A 23,048-nucleotide genomic window follows, 5' to 3' on the forward strand; every position below is an offset into this window, starting at 1 on the left:
TAGCAAACGATAGGTTGGGCGCGTTTCCAATGGTGATGTTTTTGCCGGAAAATGGGACGAAAACACTCTGCTTGCTTTTTAGAAAGCTTCCAGCGAGAATGATGTTGTGTGAAAGCACGCTCAGGCTAAAGTAGGAATTTGTTGATTATTTTTGAGACAATAAAGGATTCAAAACTGTGTGTTCAATAAATACTCGCTGAAATGTTGAAGTGAATGTGCCACAACATTGAAAAGGGCAATGGAGAGCCTTCATCACAAGGTGAAGTCTCTTTTGTCCAACTCATTCCCCCTTTAAACGTTTCAAATAAATTGAAAACCATTCCATTTTTGAGTACACAATTATGGTGTTGTAACGATTGATGTCAGCATGCTTCATCGTTCGCTCATTGCACTTGAACTTTCGGTAACATAATCTCATTTTACGACCCGGCCAGCCCGTCCGGTACCACTCGCTCGAACATGTGTACCCAAACAGGAAGAAACACCGAATCTGGGCCCGTTTTATAAGGCCATACAGGAAAGGGCCGTTTTAGGTGTTTTATCACATAATCAAACGATTTATGATGGACATCCATCGTATACGACCTAAAGCGTTGTATGGCGTGTGTCTTGTAGCTGCAAAGAACTTCCGATATATAACGACCTAGGTACGCCTCGCCTACCACCTACCAGGCACCACGACATCAAACGTTTTGCGTGCTTATAAATGAATAGACGCAATACTGGCCACCATTGCAGACATGACTTTCACCATCAAAGGACCTACCTTCTGTGCCTGTGTGTCGTCGTTTCAATTTGCATTGCTCCGTCGCTTTGGTTTATCAAAACAGTGCCATCACGAGAGACTTTCTTTCATTCCATCTGTAATAACTTGCCATCACGCGTTCCGGTACGCACCGAACTTAAAACCGGTATACTTGCTCCGAACAGATGTACGTACGCGTAAGGATATGCAGGACGGGGCGATACGGGGAACGTGCCGTGCTCAGCCGCTTTCAAGGACGTCGTCATTTTGTGAGTGTGATGGGGCGTGAAGCTTTGTGTAAAGGGCATCCCGACGATGCCCTGACGCCCCACCGTACTGAGGCAGCTGCACCGACAGACGGCGAGCAGCAACGTCGAGAGCCCGGAGAGCGGATAGGCGAAGTATTAATTAAGATGGACGTTAAGATACGGCTGAGATTTTAATTTTAGCGGACAATTTTCAGCTTGCCGAGGGACTGAGCGCCGGTGGGAAAACGTTCCGGTGCCAGGAGACGGTAGGGACGGGCACCAAGAAAAGCACCAAGTTCTTGTTCGTCATGTCTTCCACCTCCTCGAATGCTGCTATCTTGACTGTGTAATCAGCAATGCCGCACTGAGCTACGTTTCCAATTGCGATCTCGCCCTTTTCCAGCTTGTTCTGGGCGTCGTATCGTGCCACAGTTTTGATGCTATCGCAATCGCTCGCTTATCTTATAATTCTGCCTGAGCTGCAACAGAATGGGAGGAAAATCGACCGTAAGACCGAAAAACACTATGCCTGTGTAGCGCTGCACGGCGCTGGGATGTTTTCCCGTTTTCATATGCATCACCGGTTGTGTTCAATAAATGCGGCCAGCAAATCATTTCATCTGCTCGGAATCGTCCCATTTCGGGTTGACTAAGACGGAGATAGGGAAGGAGTGGTCGAGCACGGGATGCACGATTGCTTGGATTAATAATTAATATTCCTTCTGCCAGTTTTCTAAGCAGATCAGACCATTCTTTTTGCACCCCCCTGACTCGACTCGATAATATCGTCTCATCCCGCAAAACGGGTAATTCTACCCACGGAAAGCGAAAGCTTTGTGAACATTCGCAAAACGAGTCCGGTGCTGTTTGATTGGTGAAATGTTTGTGATGAAATTAAATTATCGGTCCACAAACAAGCTGATCCGAGCGCAATATTGCGTTCGAACAAATACCGGCACCTAGTAGTATTCAATACACGATCAAATACAATCGTACCGGCAGGCGACAGAAGAGCACTCGACAAGACACGAGGGCTGCAGGTCCTCGTCCAATATGAGTCTCCCGTCCCGACAGTACAACTGGGGTCTGGTGGTGGTGGTGGTGCAATTACTCGCAATCATCCAAGCAAACAACCGAACGGAAGCACACACACACACTCTCATCACGCCATCCTCCACAGAAGCGGACGCGAAAAAGTCAAACCATAGCTTCTCAAACAGCGGACCCACAGCCAGTGCACCGGTGCAATTTACGATGCACATGACTTCGCTGTGCCGGGACGGGAGAGACGCGGGAGCGGGCGCTTTGTTTTGGAGAAGCGATCATTGTGTTCTGGGTTGTGTCCGGGCACTTTTGCATGCATAATGCACCGAAGTGTGTTGCCAGGCAAGCAAATAGCAAAGCAACGGTTCTCGTTTTTCAATATATTTGTACATGGCAAAGTCCTAACTTGTGGAGCACGGGGGTAGAGAAATGTTTATCTATTTTTAAACAAAATAATCAAACCGAATTTTGAGAAATTTATAAACCAACGAAATCGGTTGTAATTTCATAGCAAAAAAGAGTCACGCTGCACAACAGTACGACACAAGTTGAAACAACACACAGCCAATAAACCGACCAACGTCACGGCCTTCAACGGCAATAACCACAGCAAATCTGCTGAGTCGTTTGCTTTGACACGCACCGAGCATGAGCAACCCAAAAAAAAGCCGCGTAACCACCATGGTTATAGAGGGGGAAACCCAGCCCACGGTAGGCAAATTTATTACTGCAAAACCCAAATCCTAATTGATAAAGCTTTCTCATTAGCGGCTACACGTGTTCTGCACAATCGCAAAACGCAGCACATAAAACACACAGGCACACCACACCAACCAATTGCTGGGTACAAACGTTAGGCCCCCCGTTGGGGATGCTTGACGTGAAAAACACATTTGCACGGAAACGCAAGCTACAATCCGGTACTACTGAAAACAGTAGAGCGCGTGTGTGTGAGCCTGTGCAAGTTTCAATTATTTGCTCGCGATGATATCGCTGCAGCGGTTGATGGAAACCGTTAATGCTATTGCCACTTCCGGATGTTTCGAGTACCCTGGCAGGGCGAAATGGGGGGGGGGGGGAGCGACGGGAGGGGTGTCAGGGGGGGGGGAGGCGTGTGTCCTGTCACTCGGAGCACCGCTATCAAATCGACCCAGGCAGACATTCATCACGCCAGCAAGCGCGCGCCGGACGTGCCGGAGAGTAAATGCACATGCAATCCTGCATCCAGCACCGGGGCCATCAACCATGTTTATTCAGTGGCACGCACCAACCACACAACCCCCGGCAGGCAGCCTGGTGACGTGGGTGAGCTGTTTCCGGTACGTCAAAGTTTGCGACTGAGAACGCAATCGGATCGGACACGGATGTGCATTCCGAAACGTGTGCGCGCTCGCGACGATGCTCGCCATGGTATTTGAATTTTAATATTATCAAAAACAATTTCATGTATAATTCCATTTGGACAAATGTCCATCTCATCACCCCCGGGATCACCTCACCAAGCGTCGGAGAACACAATCACGAGCGGGGGAGAAGAAGAAGAAGAAAAAAACTCCACCCGGAAGACTATAACGAATGATTTTGCACATTTTTTAGAAACAGATTTTAGTTCCGCAGTTTGGGGTGGGAAAATCGTAGCATGTTCCGCATAACAACCGGACACAACCGTACTGCAGCTGCAGTTTTGCTGAGTTCTACGGAGAACAGCAGTTACAAACACACACACACAGGCTGCCATCATGTCCGGTTTCGTTCCATTTTTCTTGTCTTGCCCGAGAGAGAATAACCGTGTCGGTGGAAAATGGTTTGCAAGGCGAAGGAGGAGATGCTTAAATGTATGTATTATCGCCAGCACCGACCAAACCGCCATCACATCCGGGATGCAATAATCTCGGAACATGCGAACCGGTACAATGGTTCCTTCACCGTGTTTTCCACCCCCGATTCTATCGAGCGAGACTCAAGCGAACGGATTAACACATAAAAAGTGACCTTTAGGAGGTTTGCAGGGGGGAAAAAAGCGCTCACTCGGTCTGTAGTTCTCGGCTTTTACCACCAACTTTCGGTGCGAGTGTAGTGCAACCGGAAACAAATAACTTTATGGACGATATTCTTCGACGTACTTTTTTGTTTGTTTTCGTTTTCAAATTGCGTGCATATGTGTTGCGCTTTGCTTCGCTTTCATTTAACTAACGCTTTTGGCAAACTTGACCACACTTGACATTCGGAGTTGCAGCAGACAAAAGGGAGAGCACGGCGAGAACCCTTCGCCCACCATCCAGTGTTTAATCGTGGATTATGGCAAACGATAACAATAATAATAACAGGCGGTAATAACAATGATAATAATAATCAGCCACAAACCGCCATTGCCTTTGTCCCTATCCACTATCCCGCGCTGAACGTGATCCTAGACCGGACCGAGGTTCGAGCTGCCAAACCCAAATACCACCGCACAGCCCAGGAAGCCAACCTTTTGATCCCGGTTGATCGGTTGCACCGCCATGCACCCGATGTGCATCAGATGGGTTGGTGTGGCGCGGTGCTGTATGAAATAGAATGCACCTTTACGTTGTTGGTAGCTGGGTTTGGTTTTGATTACCAATAGCGCCCAGGACCTCCAGGAGTGATGTTTGCCTTTTTTTCGATTCGATTGCCTTTCTATCTTTTTTTTTCGTTTTTCCAACTTTTGCTGAATGGTCTGAAATTCGATGAGGTCAATCGAATGCGGGGAGCAAACGGCTCCGTGACCAACCTCGATTCACCACACTATTCACTGCTAACCAATATATAGTTTCGAGCATTGGCCATCATTTTTTGTCCCTCTCTTTCTCTCTCTCTCTCTCTCTCTCTCTGTTTTTTCCATTTTCCATACAAAGCCACCGTCAATATTCACTGATGGGCCGAGGTTTACAGCACTTTTTTATGGTTATAGCCATTTCAGTGGTTTTATAACGCATCGGTAAACGTTGCGCACGAACCAGGGAGTGCAGTGGCAGCAGTACAGGCATAAATGTGCAACCGTATGGTGTGTGTGTGTGTGTGTGCGGCCAAGCAACTTAACCAAACGAGCGGTTTTGAGTGTGAATCGGTAAAAGGTCAGCTCCCGGAGCGTTGCAAGCCTTTTCACGATCGAGTGCACCGATTTTATCAGCGTCGTATGGGAAATCAAAAAACAAAAGGAATACTTGTTTTAGATAACTTCACTTTTTTGTGTTTGCAAAGAAAATTTAACTACGTCCATTCCAAATGACGAGCAAATAATTGTGTAAATGGATTTCTTTTTCGTTCAAGTTATTCATGCTATTTGGCTAGCTTTTAAACACTGCTATAATTTAAATTTTATAGCATCGATTTATCTTAGGCAACCACAAGTGAGACACAAGAAAGCAAGGCACATCACAAGAGAGATCCGATCTTCAATATGTAAGCAACCTATTTTAATCATCGCTTTTATCGCTAATGAAGAAAGTTTTCGAGTGCAGAACGATGGCTGACCGGGTGGCACACATAAAGCAGTTAGAGAAAGCTATAAAGCGTTAAACTTTGCGTTCATTTGTGTGCCCTTTGCCGTGTATCCACGGTGGGCCTAGATGTCCTGCGTCCTCGATGTGTTTCATCAGCACCACCCATTTCCACCTCCACACCCTTTTGGCTGAAAGGACAGAAACGTGAAACCGATGGAAGCCACGTATCGGACCGAAGGAGGCCTCAAGGCAATCAGACTTAATGAGTGTGTTCCGTGTGTTTTTTTTTTCTCTCTCTCTCTCGTGTCCTGCGGATGTCCTGTTCGATTTCCTCCATTCGGAACCATGCGTATACTGAAACGGTCACTGGTATCCGAGCGCTTGTGATTCTGTCTGTGTGTGTGTTTGATGGAACAGATCTCGTTATTATGTTATTGCCCTCTGAAACATGATGCACAACAGATCGTGACCGGCAGGTACGGTCCGGTTCTTCGGTGTCCGGCGAGATGCTTTCGAAAGGTCCAGCAGCAAACCATCAGCAAGAAAAACCATATCCCGATCGGGAAACAGTAGCTGCTTTTTGCAATAAAGTAAAGCAAATAAATCAATTCCCGGGGACGCACGGGCATGTTATCACACTGGAACCAGCGTCGCATTCGGGTCAGATGTTTGATAATTTTGGAGCTGTTGTGTTGCCGGTTGCGTGGTTCGCTTTGTACATATTATTATTAGTTTTTGGAAGACAAAAATATGGCAGCTGTAAACGGCATCCCATATCGGTTTCGATAATCACCAGCGGGAAAGGAACGTCCCGTTGGTCCTTGTGCCGACGGGCTGTATGAGAGGTAACATATAGCATTTTGGCGAAAATTTGTAACTAAATACCTTGCTGACGCAAAACAAAAAACCAACGAATGCGTCTTTACCCCCGAAGCTGCTAAGCCACCAGCGCCAACGGATCGCTTCAGCACGTCAACCGTAAAGTGAGTGGATCTTACCTGCAACGGGATAAAATAGAGAAAGAGAACACCGTGAGCATAAGCAAAAAAGGTAAATGTGATGTTCTGCTTTTCCGCGGCACAAAGGATAACGAGTTTAGAAGTATGATTTATAGCCAGGATAAGAGTATTCATTACACGGACCGCCGTTTCGTCAGCCGGTCAGTGCTTACGCCATAACTACCTTCGTCTAACCACACCCGGAAGGAACTTTCGGGCCGTTTCGACCGGGTCGGGTGGAGATCGTGTCGGTGTTTTGTTTTCTTCTTAGCTTTTCTTCCTAGCTTTTCTTTTTGTTTTGTTTCTTGCTCGCCAATAATCCGTACAAATAAGCTTTTCAGTGGCGAGTGAAGCGGAACAAATAAATGACCGATGCAAAGCAGTGGCATCATAGAGCTTTTGAAGAGGGTCTGAACGAAGCGTTTCGTTCTATTATATGGCACAACACATGCACAGAAATAAAAAGGGGGAAAATGTGAACGATTGGAAGAGGCTGATAAGGTGGAAGGAAGAAACCACTTGCATAATCAGTATCAGCAGCTTTCTTAAGAAGCTGTTTGACGGTGCGTTCCATTCACGATTGGCTATCCAAGAGTCAGCACTCGAGCTAAACTCTGCTCAACCCGTAAACTGTTTTTCAGTTTTTTTCACTGAACATGTTCCTGTTTTCTTTTAAATGCCCATTTGAATGCAATGAGTGCACTTGAGGCTGTGACTTGCATTTCATTCTGCAAGAAAAAAATATTTCAACCAGCAATCCAACTCCTAGAAATGTTCTTCCTTCTTCTTCTTCCTTGGCACTACAACCTCGAGAGGTCTCGGCCTGCCATTTCCGGCTTTCTGCGACTTGATATTACCCGTATTAAGGTAGTCAGTCCTGCAAACGGGGAGGCGGTCTCTGATAGGATTTGTACCACGATCTTGGCGTGTGAAGACTGGTGTCGCTGTCACCTTTAACACATGATCGCCCCTTTTATATTCTTATAAAGGATTATTTCATCTAATTAAATATTCTTTACAATTTAAGAAGCCATTTAAAATACTTCGATTCTTTATGAATACAAACAAAAAAACACTTTAAAACTCTGCCGCCATGAAACATTCCCGGAAGCCATCGACCACACAGCAAAACGTGGGCATGAAAACTGGCGACAGTATTGTAGCCGATCGACGGTTGGCCAATAGGAAGGGAAGGGTGGACAAAAAGGAAAACCAAAGCAAAGATAAATAAGCAATCGTGCCTCGGTCGTTTCTACGGCTAAATAATCAAGCCATAAAAATGAGGTCAATATAGCGACTGAATTTACTATACCCGGATGCCATCGCCCATTCCGGGTGTATACAGCGGAAGATGCTTAACTCAATAACGAATCTTGCCCACCAATGGCCGTGCGGGACATGAACGTGGCGCTGTTCGAAAGCAACCAACCTCGTTTGTAACAGAAAAAAAACCAACCAAAACAACAACCCCAACAAGCAAGTCCTTCAATTTCCCACCAGCCACCAAGGACTACGCAATAGTTGTCGAACGTAAGAGGTCGTACATTTTTGACTCTGCTTTGCTCCACCCGATTATTGTCCATTGTTCGGTGACGAGTTTTCGTAGAAATTGCGAGTTCCAACGTAAATGAGAGTGGCAAAAATGACGGCGACGACGACGGTTTGAGCTTATTATTGCTGTGTCCGGCAGCTTGGAGATCGGAGTGGATCGGTGCGTTTTTTTTTTTTGTTCGTGCGCTTAGTTTTTCCATCCCGTTTCGTTTTTTTCCTCGTCGAAAAACCGTTAGTTCCGGTTGACGAGCGGTAGTAGGAAGCCACGCAAATCCAATTCTGCGTCCATCCGAATTGGAATAATTGGTTTAGCGGCAATCATTTGCTTAATGCGGCAAACAGCTTTCTTCGAATTCACAACATTTGTTGGACCGTTGAATAATTTTATTTCCCGCTGACTGCGCTTGATGATTGTGTGCTCCGTCAGCGAAGAGCTTACACCGGCACAATGGGTTGTAAAAAGTGAATCAATATAAAATTTTAAAATAATTGGGCACTGGTGCAATTGGCGTTGCCGAAAACCGAACCGAGATGATGATAATACAGCACAGTAACAGCTGCGCACCGAACACTAATCGCAAAACCCGATCATAACTCATCTATCCAAATTTACCCGTCAGCTGGCACCTTCGCTTGGCCAGCGCTCCTTCGCTCCCTTCACCCCGTAATCAGTGTTTGCAATTAAAATGACCGTACCGATTCGCGCTAATCACACCGAAATGATCTTTTGGCAGCGAGCAGGGCAACAGGGTCTCTTGGCCAACGACGGAAACAACAAGATCGGAAATGAGCAGCATCATTACGGGACGAACTTATCATTTTGAACGGTGGTGTGTGTGTGTGTGCGTCGTATGCCATCTGATTTTCCACCTCCACCCCCAACGGGTTGCGTCGGTTGGCCGGAATTGCTCGAATAAATTTTCCCACGTTTCCGCAGTAAAGCTGCTTATCTTTGAAGCAACTACACCAGGGATTTATCTTTGCCATAAACGTGCATTACCACACACCATCGTTGCCACCAACGTTCACGGCCATTCGTCTTCCGTCGAACCGGCACTGACGCTTGCTCCCGCCGCCCGTACTCGCTGTTGATTCTAATCAGATCATGTCACACCGATAAGCATGCACACCTGGTAAAGTGTGCAAGCAATGAAAGGAAATTTGATACCGAAAGAGACGTACGACAGGCAAATGCAATTCCGAGCTTCAAATACGTACACACACACACACACATTGCACCGGAAATAGTGAGCTTCAGATGCAACGGACACATAAATTTGAGCCAACTCCTTCACACAACCCATCGGCAATATGAAATAATTTACCAAACTGCCATCGATTTGCCGATCCACATGCATAGGTAAATACGACTGGTACAACGTTTGCAAGCAAAACATTCGAACGTAAATTATTCGAACAATCATTGCGGAAGGTTTGATCGTTCGGCACGTCCCTGCAGCATAACAATAACTACCAACCGGGCCGGGAAAAGATGCAATCAAAATTTTCACTTCACTCAAAAGTAAAAGCATCATAAAACTCGATTTTTATCTATCGGATGCGGGATTGCCAAAGCAAAAAGTAACACAGCGATAGACGACCAAAAGAACGAAACAATGAAAAGGAAAAATGAAGCAAACGACAATTGCATACTCTCGAAAGATACGGCATTAAGTCGCAAGTATCCATTAAAACAATATCACTTTACGTTTGCCGCCGGTCGGTTGGAGTAGGCGCTACCCGTCGCATTGAGAAACCACTTGAGAATGTTACTTCCGGCCGCAAGGCATCGCTCCTTGGGTGATGAGCCATAAAAATAAAAGCCTTCCGGAATGCCTGGCACCACGATTTAATTCAATCATAAAAATACACCAGCATCAACAAGACAAAAAAAGGGGGAATTTCTGAGGGAACCCCCTTTAATGCAAAAACCCCTTCAGCACATTTGCTAGAGATAAAACGGGGAATCATCCACACTACCACGTGCCAACGGTGGTACGTACGTCACCGGCGCGGGGCACAATTGTGAATGACTGTATCGGTAATGAAGTGGGCAGAAGCGTGAAGTACCGGGCGTCTCCATTAAGACGACTGTGAGAGGATGATTGCTCGGGACTCTTTCTTTTCCATTTCCAGCTCGTGCAACGGGTAGGGGGCACGGCGAACAGCAGACAGGAAAACGTGCTGCCATAGTGATGATGATGGTGTTAATGTCACGTTAATAATGCGTCACCGGGGTGAAAAACATACATGCTGTTTCCCCATTCCGTTTCGTGTAAAGTCGTCCGAATGCTTCCGGGCTCTACCATTCCCGAGTGTCACGGTAATCGGTCGCATGGTTTTTTTTTTTAACGCAAAAATTCGGTGGAATCAATTTATTGTACGGAAATGAAAGATGATGCCTTCCTGAACGACATACAAACAGACACATGCACACGTCGCCAGCGAGACTTCGTAGTGACTTTACACTATCGATGTCAATTTGTTTTTTTGGTTTGGCTGCTGCCACAGCTTTATGAAGTGCTGATGATGGTTAAAAATCAGAACGAACATGACTTTTTTTACCCTTTAGTAAATGTCACCACAAAAATCGCTCTCCAGTAGAGGCACAGCAGAGGGAATTGGCAATGTGTCCCGTAAACAGTTGCGCTTTTCGCTGCCGTTGCACAAGTTCACATGAAAGGACATGTACACAAAATATGTGCATATGTTTGCAAATCGATCAATGTCAATCATCGACTGAAAAGGGTGCCCGCTTTTATTTCAGCAACACAATCGGCATCAGATGAAACAAACTGATACGCTGAACTTTAAAATAAAACGACCTAACGACACGTTGGTGGCTAATAATGATTGACAAGTGTTAAACATCGGATCTATTGCAAATATGAACTCAACAAGCCAATATTATTAAATATTTACAAGTAGGTTACATTTTAAAAAGGGCTTCCAACCAGGGCTCCAAATCCAACCAGGGCTTTCTATCTCTATAACGTTCGCTTTAAAACAATATCATAAATTGAATAAAAGTTAAAACAAAAAAACATAAAACTTGACCATCGTCGACTCGCATAGCAAAAAGTAAGATTTATTATTTTTTCGAGCTGCCATCTTCACGGCCATCTCAAAGCAAAACAAAGGAAGACACATTCCAATATCTCTGTCATTCTTCAGCCAACCGCCATTTCAACGTGCCGAGCAAACAGGCGAGCGGACAAGATAGGGGGGCAGATAATTCGATTCGATGGCCCCAACTGTCACTTGTTTTCCAACCGTCGGCCAAGCTTTTAGCGTCAAATTATGTCTGCCATGGGAATTTCGTACCACTCGCTGAAGCTGAAACCATGTGCCATGGCCGGGAAAGAAAAACCTCACCGCTCTGCAACCCTGTGCACATTCCTCCCTGTATTAAACACATACAGCACCGTTGGTAGGAAAAACCAGGTGAAGTAAAATTAAATTCTTTCCAGTCCAGAAACCCACACGTCCTATAGGGTGGGGTGCATGTACGCACACACACACACATACTTAAACAAAATTTTACCCCTCGGTTTATGTGGTGGCCTGCTTTGGACCAATACACTTGAGCCAATCTGGAACCCGTCACCTTTACAGAGGCCTGGTCGGGCCGATAAGAGTAAGGGTGATATGGAAACAAATAAAATGATAAGCTTGCCACACCACATATTTCATACATTCGTACTCTAAACTAAGGAATTTACTTTACGGGATCCTACATGTATCGATTTGTGTGCGTGAGAAGCAGCGTTTCAGTGTGTAAGTGTACGTATGCAAGCTGTGTTGCTACGTTTATCGTATCCATTTATTTTATTATCTCTAATCCAAAAAGCTTGTCTTTACATCCCCCTGGCCCGGTTCATCCATTCCCTCCCCAGGTAACCCGGGAAGCAACATAGGATTCTCAAGAAACTCAACCAGTACGCTTGTAAATATGGATGTGTGTGCGTGTGTATGTCGAAAAAAGGGGTTTTCTTCCGCATCGTACAAGACAAACAGCTCCAAATGATCCGAGATGACACGGGCGCAAAGTGCTCGAAGGTGTTTGATTTACATGTAACTAGAAGGACCGAACCCCGAATACGGAAAACTGATTGACAATAGCATCCTTCCCCGTACTGCTAGTTTCTTAGGCGCAGAGCAACAAAAAACGAAGGGGCTGGCGGGCGGGAGGCTGGAATAAAAATCGAATCTCTCTTCCGAGAGAATGGTAATACAACTTGTGAACCATGTTCCTCACTGGCAAACACTTTCCTTTCTGCCCAGTTGCGTTTAAAGCATAAGGAAGCGGAAAAAGTTTTATTCGATAAACTGAATGGATCATTTCCCTGTAGGCTACTGTAGGGGGTCCGCTACTGTAGGAAACTCCAACACTCGCCACCATTGGTGCTCCTGCCAATGAGCAGGCTTCTTGGAATGTCGCTTATTTCTCCGGCTGGAGCATCACCTCTCTAGGTCCACTTAATTCTTTTCAATTTCAACCTGTTCCCCGGAGTTGCCTATGGGTTGGGCCATTACAATTCGAAGCTCACCAAACAGGCAAGATGTTTGCTACGGTGGAGAGATTTAGGGTAGGGCCTCAAACGAATTGTGTTTTGAAAAGGCCAGGATTTTCACCACGACAAAACTAGGCAGTGTTGAGGACGATGTGCCAAGTACCAAGTCCACAACCCCGACGGGATCTAGGCGTCCAGGAATAACAGGTCCCACTTGAAATTGGGCCAGTACGAGAAACAGGGCAAGGTGGTATCCGTACACCAGAAGCGACAGCATCGAAATCACCTAGGACAAGGGATGGCATCGCTATTTTCGGCAGAATCCCCCCCACACACACACGTTGCCATCACGATGGGAAGACAGCAAACGGAGGAGCCAAGTGAGAAAAAAAACATCAAGATAACGAAAGGGAAGCGACACGATAACCAGTCGAAATGCTGACACCCAAAGGATGCTGTCGGTGGGAGCGCTACGGCAATATCACGACGCAAATTGAATTTGAATTCAGTCGTTCCGTCGCAAAATGTCGCTCACTTTCGTTCGTCCGTAGTACTGGAGGCAGCCAAACCAAACCCGGCACCGTGCTAGTTCTTTACGTTGGTTACCAAAGCGAAAAGATGCCCGGGTGACGCCTTGCAAAAGGTTCCGGGTGTAGAAAGGAAGCGCGTTTCTTACAGCCGGGAAGAAACATTCTGTACACTGGTACCTTGTGAGTAGCTTCGAGTTTTTTTCGGCACACTTCATACTGGTTGTACTTTTTCGTATCTCATCACGCTTTACTTACTTTGCCATAAGCAATCTTTTCATTTCATTGAAAGAAATAAGCATGCAACTTGCCTAAAAAGTAGAAAAAAACAGCCGGTCGGTGCCATTGAAGCTTTGTATGCTGCGCGTCTATATGAGTGCATCTCCCAAATGGGAGATACGGACGGAACTGCCGATGGCGCCATATGTGTTGAAGTGCACAAGAACATTGTTTTACAAAGTCGTCATAAAATGCACCCTCGCTCTTCAAGCAGTACCTACATTGCCCGGATGTAAAAGCGACACTACGTTAGCTGAAGCACAAATCGAACGAATTCTGTGCGTCTCAAGTCTTATCCACAAGAGCTGCACCATCCAAGCGCTGGTGGACCACTTGCTGCACACCATTTTGTGCTACCATTAAATTCACATGAGATTTACTGTGGGTGTGGGGAAGTTTTGAAAGGAGGGACGTGAGCGCTAACTTTCAAATGTAACCCCCCTAGACGTTCCGCTGATAGAGACATATTTAAAATTCATGATCAATTCGTTTTAGATTGCTATTCTTCTTACTGTGCTATACGCTCTCGAAAGCTGGTAGAACCGTTCCTCGAAAACTGTGTGTTGCGACAACATTGTCCACAGGCAATGTCCCGTTTCAATTGACATACTTTTTTCCTTCCTTCCTTCCTTCTTTCGTCTCAAATTTCCCCGTGAACAAAATCCGCGAAGAAAACATTCATGACTTCAGGGAGATGGAACGCACGTTTTGGAACAACAAAAATCAGCTTCCGGGCATGACCACGGCACGCACGGAACAAAAATCACAAAAATCAATTCAATTTTCCATTCGCCGACATGTATCGCGACTTTCAAAATTTCGGCCGAATATAGCGCTTCAACGCTACCGGGCAATGATCGCCCTGTGGTCATGTCGTGTCATTTTCCTGTTTTGGAGCGCCCACCTCCCGAAGCCGGAACCAATTCATCAAATTCATTATCCACCGGGCCACTGTAAACGATACTACGGCCCGGCTTTCGGTAGGAACGTGAGCGAAAAAAAAATTCAATTACACAATCGGTACGCACAACGGTGCCGGATTCCGTAACAAGATTTCTGTCGAAAGGAAATGTGCCCGGCCCAGGCACATTTGCCACACGTTTTGTTGACAAGGAAATCCAACGGAGGGCCCGAATTGATTCGGGGAACGTTTATATCGTTTTGGAGATGCGCGGCAAGGCACACGACACGACTTTGAAATTTGTGGATTTCCGGTCAGCCGCTAACGCAATTTTGATCGATTCCACACGGTAAGAGGACGATATCAAACGTCATTAGGGGAAAGAAATTGAACGCTATGAGGATTTAAAGGAACAATAGCAAACGACCATCTGTTTCGCCCCAAAGGAAAGCTTTTTTAAAAAATAATCAAAACTCATAGAATATTACGATGTTGCACCTTTGGCATAAATCATCACACTAATGCTCGAATGATTTCCTTTTGCCCAGCGAATGAATAATCACAAGAGCTTTCCTCGTACGAAAGGTAATCCCATCTCACTTATTATTACGCGATTGTTCGCCGTCACCTTTTGGGGCACGTTTTTAGTCCGCGAGGAATGGACGCCACGCAGCGGAATAATAACGTAAATAATAATTAAGATAATGAACTTCTTCTAGTCTACGCTGCACTGTCCCAGCAGAGCGATCTACGTGCACGCATTTGCATCTCAGACGATCTGCGCCAGAGCTCATCTTACTTCTCCGATCGGTGGCCAGCTGTGCTACGATTGCTGGTCAACCATTAGCTGCCTGTTGATTGAACCAACCATTCGGCAAACATTGTCCTCGTCAAGTCGTCATCAAACAGTGCACACAGGTCGGGCACGGTACAATGGTGTCTTACGTTGCACAGCCCGGCCACCAACCAAGCAGGGCAGCAAAAACGGATCAGAGCCACTTCTCGACTGCTAGCTGCGTCTTAGCGTCAAAGCAGGAAGTAATGATTGCGGGAAAATTGAAGTGAAACACTATCATCACACCGCGAGCACCGGAAAACCATCATCCCACTATCATTTTCTGCTCGCCGATGAGCCACTATCTCGTGCCTTTTCGCATATACTTGGAGGATGCATTAAAAAAAAAAGAACAAGACACAAAACCCCATCTGCACGAAACAACACGACAGATATTTGTTTTTAATATAAATGTAAATTTATTTTGCTGCTTCACTTCCTGGCGCATAAGGCCACCAGGCCACCGGTATGAGCAGCCGGGCACGAACGCGTGCACCGTGTTCTATTTGCGCTGCGAAACGGTGATACTGCGTTCCGTAAGACAGAGCAGAGAGAGAGAGAGAGAAAGAGAGTGTGTGAGAGGCACAGGGACCTGTCCGGGCCGACCATGATCGCCTAGCGAGAATTGGATGCCTCAAGACAGACAACCAACGGGAGGGTAGAAAAATATGAACATCGCACCTCAACTAAAAAGGAGCAATCCTTGGGTGAGCACTCGTTCGCAGAAACGCAACAGTAAGACGATTGCAGTTCGCCCCAATGCACAAGGTGAGTTTCAAAAGACCTGACAGTGCATGGATCACGAACCAGCAGCAGCACACACACACCTGCTTAGGATGCTTGGACACGTTATACCGAGCTTACTCGCCTTTCTTTTTTCACCCGAAAACCCAATCAACCGACAACGATGCCGAAAAGGAAGCGCTTCAAAGTGCAAAGCAAGTGTGCTCGCACTGCTGCAAAAGCACCTCAAAATCATCATTTTCACACCAACAGATTGTCCCCGTCAAAGGAATAAGTACGAGAGTAAAACGATTTGCGAACGAACGGTTCCAGCGTGAAGCTGTTCCCTCTACTTCTGTGGAAACTCGAAAGAAAGTTCTTCTTGCTCGAGACTATGTTCTGTAAAATACACTCTACACAAAATAATTAACTGTCAACGGGTAATGTTATTTACCACCTTCGGTTCCAGGCGTTGGTTACTACAAAATCAACATCCTACAGACCTGCTGTTGGCTCAATTGCATTGTTCTACTGCAAGTGGGACCTGCACGTGGAAGCTGCCACGTACTGGGAGTCCCATTTTGCTGCTAATGGTGTCTCAAATCTCCAAACGGAATACGGACGCAATGTGCCATTAAAATGTGTTGCTCGTTTGTCATAGAAAAATATGATCCTCAGCGTCACCAAGGGAGGAATGGTGAGAAACTTATGTTGATGTATGTTTTTTTTTAGAAAACTGGGATGACGTCATAGCGATGGATGAGGACGAAAAATGAAGTAGTAGTAACTTATATTTATGTCAAATTATCTCTCGGACATACTTTCTCATAAGTATCATAAGAGGTGAGAAATCTATTTCTAATTTTGAAATAAGCTAACGTTTTCGATCTCATAACATGCTTTGTGTTGGACATATTCTGAACAGTAAAATATTTTTCACTCTACGGATTCAATGATGAAAAAACATTTCGTTTCATTTCAACAAAGCACAAACGCACCACCACGCAAAACCCTATTTTCCCATCAAAACAAATCTAGTTCATGAAAATATGCACGGGCCGCGGTGCTGGCTTCCAGCAGCACCCGAACGCAAACCATTTTCCATTTGGAGCTTCTCATAAATGAGTAAAATTCATCACTACAATATCAAACCATACCGTCTAACTGTGGCACACACCGAGCACTGTTGTGACCTGTCACCGGAGAAATTGATTTATTTAGCCTCAAATTGAAATCTGTCCAGCAACGGTCCGTGAGCGCTCGGGCCAGGATCGTGGACGGTTGTGCATGCTCTGTTGAAACAACATGCTACGTTTCCAGCCTCGGCATCTACTCCACTCTGGCGGACAGTGAAACAACACATTTCAACGCAAATAAAAACCTGACCTCAAAATCCTAATCATAATAATTTATGCACCACCAACGGCTAACCGGGTGGGGTAGGGTCTAGGGACAAAAAGCCACACACATGCAGCCATGCAACCATGCAACGTGGCTATGAATGCAGAAGCGAGAAAGCGCACGTAACCGATTCGTTTATGCTGGACCCTGGAGCCGTTCCACATGAACCGAATGATCGTCGATTTCAATATGATTCGGTTGAAATCCGGCACAAAACTTTGTCCTTTCAGGCCACGATCGCACAGGATCAGCCCGTGTGTGTGTGTGTGCTCACAGTTGTATCGCGCGCGTGCACAGACTCAGCCGGAGTTTGCCGCTCACCGGTGTGCATAAGTGCATCCGTGTCAGCTCTGATGGGAACAGATTTGTATGCATACGGTAGGGAAAGTTTTATTATTTCACATGAAGTTAGAATAAATATAAAATGTGCCATCGCCCTTCCAGGCCGATGGAATCTCCAAGCCTCAAAACACAAACGGATAGCCCGAAGCAACATCCATTCCCACGCTCGTATCGTTTTGGCAGGGGTTGCTGTGTGCTATAACAGGGGTCACTGGACGTAGGGTGGTCACTGTTTTTATGCTTAATCTAAAAATGCACTTTGACATAGTTCAAAGCCACAAAAGCCACTGTTGCAACGGTGCTTAGCGTACCGAAATCTGAAGCAAAGCAGAGAAAGAAAAAATCTTTGCAAATGAAACAGGACGAAACAACCGACCGGTAACGGCCGAGAGTGCCCGGAAGCTGTGATACCTAAGCCATAACTTCATTTTTGACTTTTATGCAATGCAGACGATAGTTTCTGCAGCGGTCAAGTCTATCGAGGATGTGGCAAGAATTTCATATGACCACTAACAGCCTCCGCTGCTGCCTCGAGCAAGCAGCCATACAAGGTGTACCTAGAAGAAGTTTAAAACGGAGCCTTATTGTGATGAATCGGAATCGAAACACATAAGCCTCGCTTTCTTCACTACACGGTGTGCTCCAGGAAGAGCTTTCTTTGTGATCTGACCCTCAAAGGTGAAAGCTGTTTATATGCGAAGTGCGTTATCTTCAGCCAAGAGACAAGAAATATACCCAGGTGGGACTTAAAGATTGGCTCAAGGAAAGACTTCTGGATTTCTTCGCCGGGTTTAGATTGAACTGAGAGAGAGACAGAGGGAGCAAAGTACGCAATAAAGCGTGGCACCACCTTTCAACAGTAGCATCGCTTTTGTTTGGACGATGAAATAAGAGCTGCTGTGAAACGTACCCTCCGTTGGACGTTATGTGCGTGCTCATGCAATCATAGCTTTTGCTCATAAATTCTCCTCGAATTAACAGTGCGAACCTTTGCCATTTATGAATAAAACAAACACACGTTTCCTACCGTCTGGCCGCTTTCTTGCTTGCCCTTCGCCAGTCGATTGTCTTCCTCTGCCGACACAACTAAAGGCCCAGCCGTACTGGTACGATAGTAATAAACATGTTAAACATTATCATCCGCCTTAAGCCACACGCACATATGCTTACCATGTCATAGGCTGGCCTGCCCGGACGGCCCCTCAAACTGCTTCGCTGCATGCATGCATGTAGAATTTGATTTTGAGTGTTTGCCTTTTGGGAACCGGGAAGTGTACACAGTGCCCCTTACAGAAGGGCGTACGAGCGACATGTGCATGACTGCAACTCTCAAATCTCGGTTGGATGAGTCTGGCTCATCGTGCCATCGTGTGAATTTACCCCACTCGCTGTAGGTCGATGAGCGATGCTTTAAGCCGCCTGGGTATCTTTGCTAATTTCGTTTAATGTAGAGCGCCACATACTCACCATAAACTTGGTACGATGTGACATAAAAGTTCCGAATTAAATTAAAGAGGGCTAGGGCTGTAGCTTCCGGCGAACACTCTGGCCAAACCGGTGGTCCACAGTTTGGTTCCATTTCCGGGGCAATAGCGCCGGTGTGTGAGATCATCTTATAACTCCATTTTCAACAACCACTACTCTTGTGCCTTTTGGGCAAACAGACCTGGAGAAGGCATATACGGTGCAAAGAAGTTCCTAGCGCTATTGCTTGAAGGAACGGGTTTCGTGTGTAAGTGAGTTTATTTTAAAAGTTATTGGCTGCTCATAACACCTCAACCGGTGGTAACCTATTTGCAGACAGACCCCGAAACCGGACGACACCTAACCAGAATCCATTTCCGGTCCATCCTTGGAGTGGTTTGTAATTTTGTCTCCTTGCCGCAACTCTCTTCAGCTTGAGGTGATGTACTCCAAACCAGAAAAAACCCTGACGTTCGAGATTGGTCACTTTACAAGGTTACGTTGGCCAGACGGCAAAAACTCCTTAGAGATTTGCCCAGGTTTTACTGTTCGATCCTTTTGCAACCCTTTTTGCGTTTCTCCGGAATTGAGATGAATACGGATTCAGTTCACCCCCGCAAGGTTTTACAAGCAAAAAGGGAAATAAAAAGAAAACTAATTTCAATCATCGTCACATCGCTCTCGATGGCCGAAAGGGACGATGATACGGGGTTTAATGATAGACCGTAGGGTTGCAATTTAACCGGCCATTTAATGGACGGAAATGGGTAAGGTGCGACATGGTTATGGGACCAACCCACCGACTAACCGCAGGCCGATTGACAAGCTAGGGGCAATGTCGTTTCTAGTGCAAACTCCATTTCATTTGTGGTTCACAAGCTGTGTAGCGCAGATAATCCATTTTCTTCAGACTGACCGAGAAGTTCTGCGACATTGATAGGATGTTAGAATACATAGTGGCAATAACTTGAGGTGGACCAGTAACGTAGTAGTGCCGGTGAAGGGTTTTCTATATGTACAAGCAAGACTAACTAACCAAATCCAGGATAAATTAATTAAAGCCTGAAATGGCAGACCAAGACCTGCTGAGTTGGTAAGAGAGGAAAGAATTACTTTAGATTCAGCGTCTCTATCTATACCTGGCGTGAGTTGGAACAGTATAGTCATCTGAAAGACAACAAAATGCTTCACTACTCATCAGTTAATGTCAGGATATTACCGAAGACATTAATCATGATTCATCATCTTCATTTCATCAACACAACCCTTCCACAAGCAGTAATGATTCCAAAAAAGTTTCAGCAAAAATCAAATTGTTCCAGGATTGTACGTTAATGATCATCTTTAACACAAGCACAAGAAAACAATCTCGGATGCGCATCCCAAAATCATATTCGCAACAAGAAAAACAAACCTCATTAAAGCGCTACCAATAAAACGGCTAATTACATCAAAACAATCTTTAAGTAACCCTTTTGCTCCGGATCCATCACCGGAAACGGGAAAAGCTTTCTTCCGGAAGCGCACGCGTCAGATATGAACAATTTGTTGGGGCAACAACGATATTACTCTCTACGAAGCATAACGAAAGAGCCTCTTTACGAACTCGATATCAGCAGCGAGCCGACCAAAAAAAAAACGATACGGTAAGCCCATTCCTGCGATGAGTTTTTCTGCGTGTGGAAAAACAGTATCCCAGACACAGTTTAGGAAGGTTTAAAAATGTCGCTCATCCAAGAAAAAGAAAAGGGACTAGAATTTGTCCCTATTTTCCGCCATTTTAAATTTTATTTTCACGCTGATTGTTGCGCGTCTTTTTGTCAACCGATGTGCTTCCGGGCGTTCCCAAAAAAAAAAAAAGACGCGAAAGTTATTAATTTACAAGTAATGAATATTAAAAAAGGGATCGTTAATTGCTTTTGCCTATTTCCGCAACGCCCATTTTGCTCGCATTGTTGCGTGAATCGACGACCATAACGGGTACCTTTTTAGACACGAGGATGGTCCTCTGCCATAATCCATACGCTCTTTTGCAAGTTGTGTAGAAGTAGAAGGCTAGTTTCGTCAGCACCGTTTTTAAGGTACAAATGTCTTACAGCACGCGCGCTCACTGTGTCGGAATGTTGGAGAGATGATCATTTATTTAACACGTGACGGAAAGCAGACATATTCGGGAGAAAAAAGTGTAAATATTCATAACAAAATATCTTGCACTCGTGAACAACTTTTTTTTTTGGTAGAATATCTAAACCCGCACAGGTGTGAGACTTTTTTTTTGGTGTAATTATCAATACAGCAAGTCAACCTTCGTGCTCCGATACGGATTGCCAAAAATGTACCCTACCCCAACAAGAGAACGAAAACACGGACCCTCACCCCCGGCAAAAAGAAATGTACGTCAAGACTCACCTGAATTGGGTTGCTGATTGCTATTAGGCCGGGCGGATGGAGCACCGTCACGTGCTTCGACTTCCAGAGCGTAGGCACCCTGCTTCTCACGATCGAACACAACTTTGGTGAATATTTCACCGCTCTGCAGGTTGATTTCGAAGAAATCCTTTCCCTCGTTTCGGGGCGAATCGACGATGTAGTAGTACACCTGCAATTAAACGAAATGCATGAAATGCGGACCAAGCGAAAGGAGAATACACAGAGCAATTAGCATTAATCGTTGCACTCGGTGGATGGCACGCTTCTACAGGGACCGGCAACGTCATTACAGTATCGATCGAACGCATTGACACGATACGGAGCATTTGGAGTCGAGCGTGTGGAGCAATTCAGTCAACTTCTCATCCGGAACAAACCTTTTCCACGAATTGGTTCCAAGTGCAGCGAACCAACATAGGCTCTTAACCGTGAAGACAGCAGCAAAAAAACCCTCCCCCCCCTCACTCACACACACGCACACAGACACACACACACACACACACACACACACCAAAAGCCACCACATTTGGGGGAGGGAGTAATCTCGTCGTCCTCATTAGCATCCTTTGCCTGCAGCAGCCTGCGGAGCAACTTTCGGCTTCATTCTAATTAGAAAACATCGAACCCTTTTCATAATTGAATCCCTTCGTCCAATGGTTGGTTCACCACCATCCGAACCCCAGCGTAACCCAAGGTTCAGACGGAGTTAAACGCACCGTGTCGTGGATGCTGGAGAAAAACGCTGCACAGCATAAAGTTCGTGATACAACTGCCACGCAAGGGAGTGTTTGTGCGGGTGGATCTTTGCAATAATTATCAGGGCGATCCTCGAGGGTGCAATTAAAATTTTTAAATCGACAACTTTTGCATCTTAATTCACACGAAAAACACATTACTCTTTTGGCAGCCACTCGCTCGATCCACAAGAAAATGTAATCAACCGAATGTAACACGGTTGCAAGGGATCACAAATGGCAAATACCAAGAGTTCATTAGCACCCTGTTGATTGGTGAGTGATTTTTTTTCTCTTCTTTTGCTAACGATAATAGACTTCACCGGGGGGGAAGCGAAGCGGTCCTTAATATTCTGTGCAAGGAAAACGCTGATCATTTAACGCAGACCTAGGGAGAAAATGAATTAATTTAAATTTGGACCTCGTGCGCATGAAAATTGTTGCAATAAGTTTAATTATAAAAGATAAATGGCAAACGTTTCCTGTACTTTAGGTTGATTCAAACAATCAGAATTCGAATGCTATTTCACTCTAGGAAGGGAAATTAAATTATTGGTCGAATATCGAAACAAAAGACTGATACTTGAATGAAATAAATGCGAAAAAGCAAAAACAGTAAGCTCAGCCACTGTTACACATCCGGCCGGATGCTACATTTTCTTACCCCTTTTATACAATATGGTGCCGATTGGAAGAAAAAAAAACCCACACACACATACAAACGCACCCATTTTTAACAAATATCGAAAGCCTCCAATCCATGACACGCACTGGTATAAGCTTCGCCCAACCCCACCACTCGGGCTCTTATCTGATCATCTTTTGGTTTTTGTGGTGTCCGGGAG

General features: G+C 45.5%; 1 protein-coding gene across 16 annotated transcripts in view; it reads right to left on the reverse strand.

The window, feature by feature from the left end:
- LOC118509260 (neural-cadherin) overlaps positions 1-23,048 on the reverse strand; it is a 234,516-nt gene that overhangs the window by 116,487 nt on the left and 94,981 nt on the right. For all 16 annotated transcript variants that reach the window (XR_004905852.1, XM_036049609.1, XM_036049607.1 and 13 more), the window contains one exon: positions 21,449-21,638. Coding sequence is in view for 15 of the 16 variants with exons in the window: in XM_036049609.1 (XP_035905502.1) it covers positions 21,449-21,638 (190 nt within the window). In the remaining variant the exon portion in view is untranslated. The remainder of the gene's footprint in view (positions 1-21,448; positions 21,639-23,048) is intronic.

Source organism: Anopheles stephensi, chromosome 3, assembly GCF_013141755.1.
Source record: "Anopheles stephensi strain Indian chromosome 3, UCI_ANSTEP_V1.0, whole genome shotgun sequence".
In the NCBI taxonomy this organism is placed as follows: domain Eukaryota; kingdom Metazoa; phylum Arthropoda; class Insecta; order Diptera; family Culicidae; genus Anopheles; species Anopheles stephensi.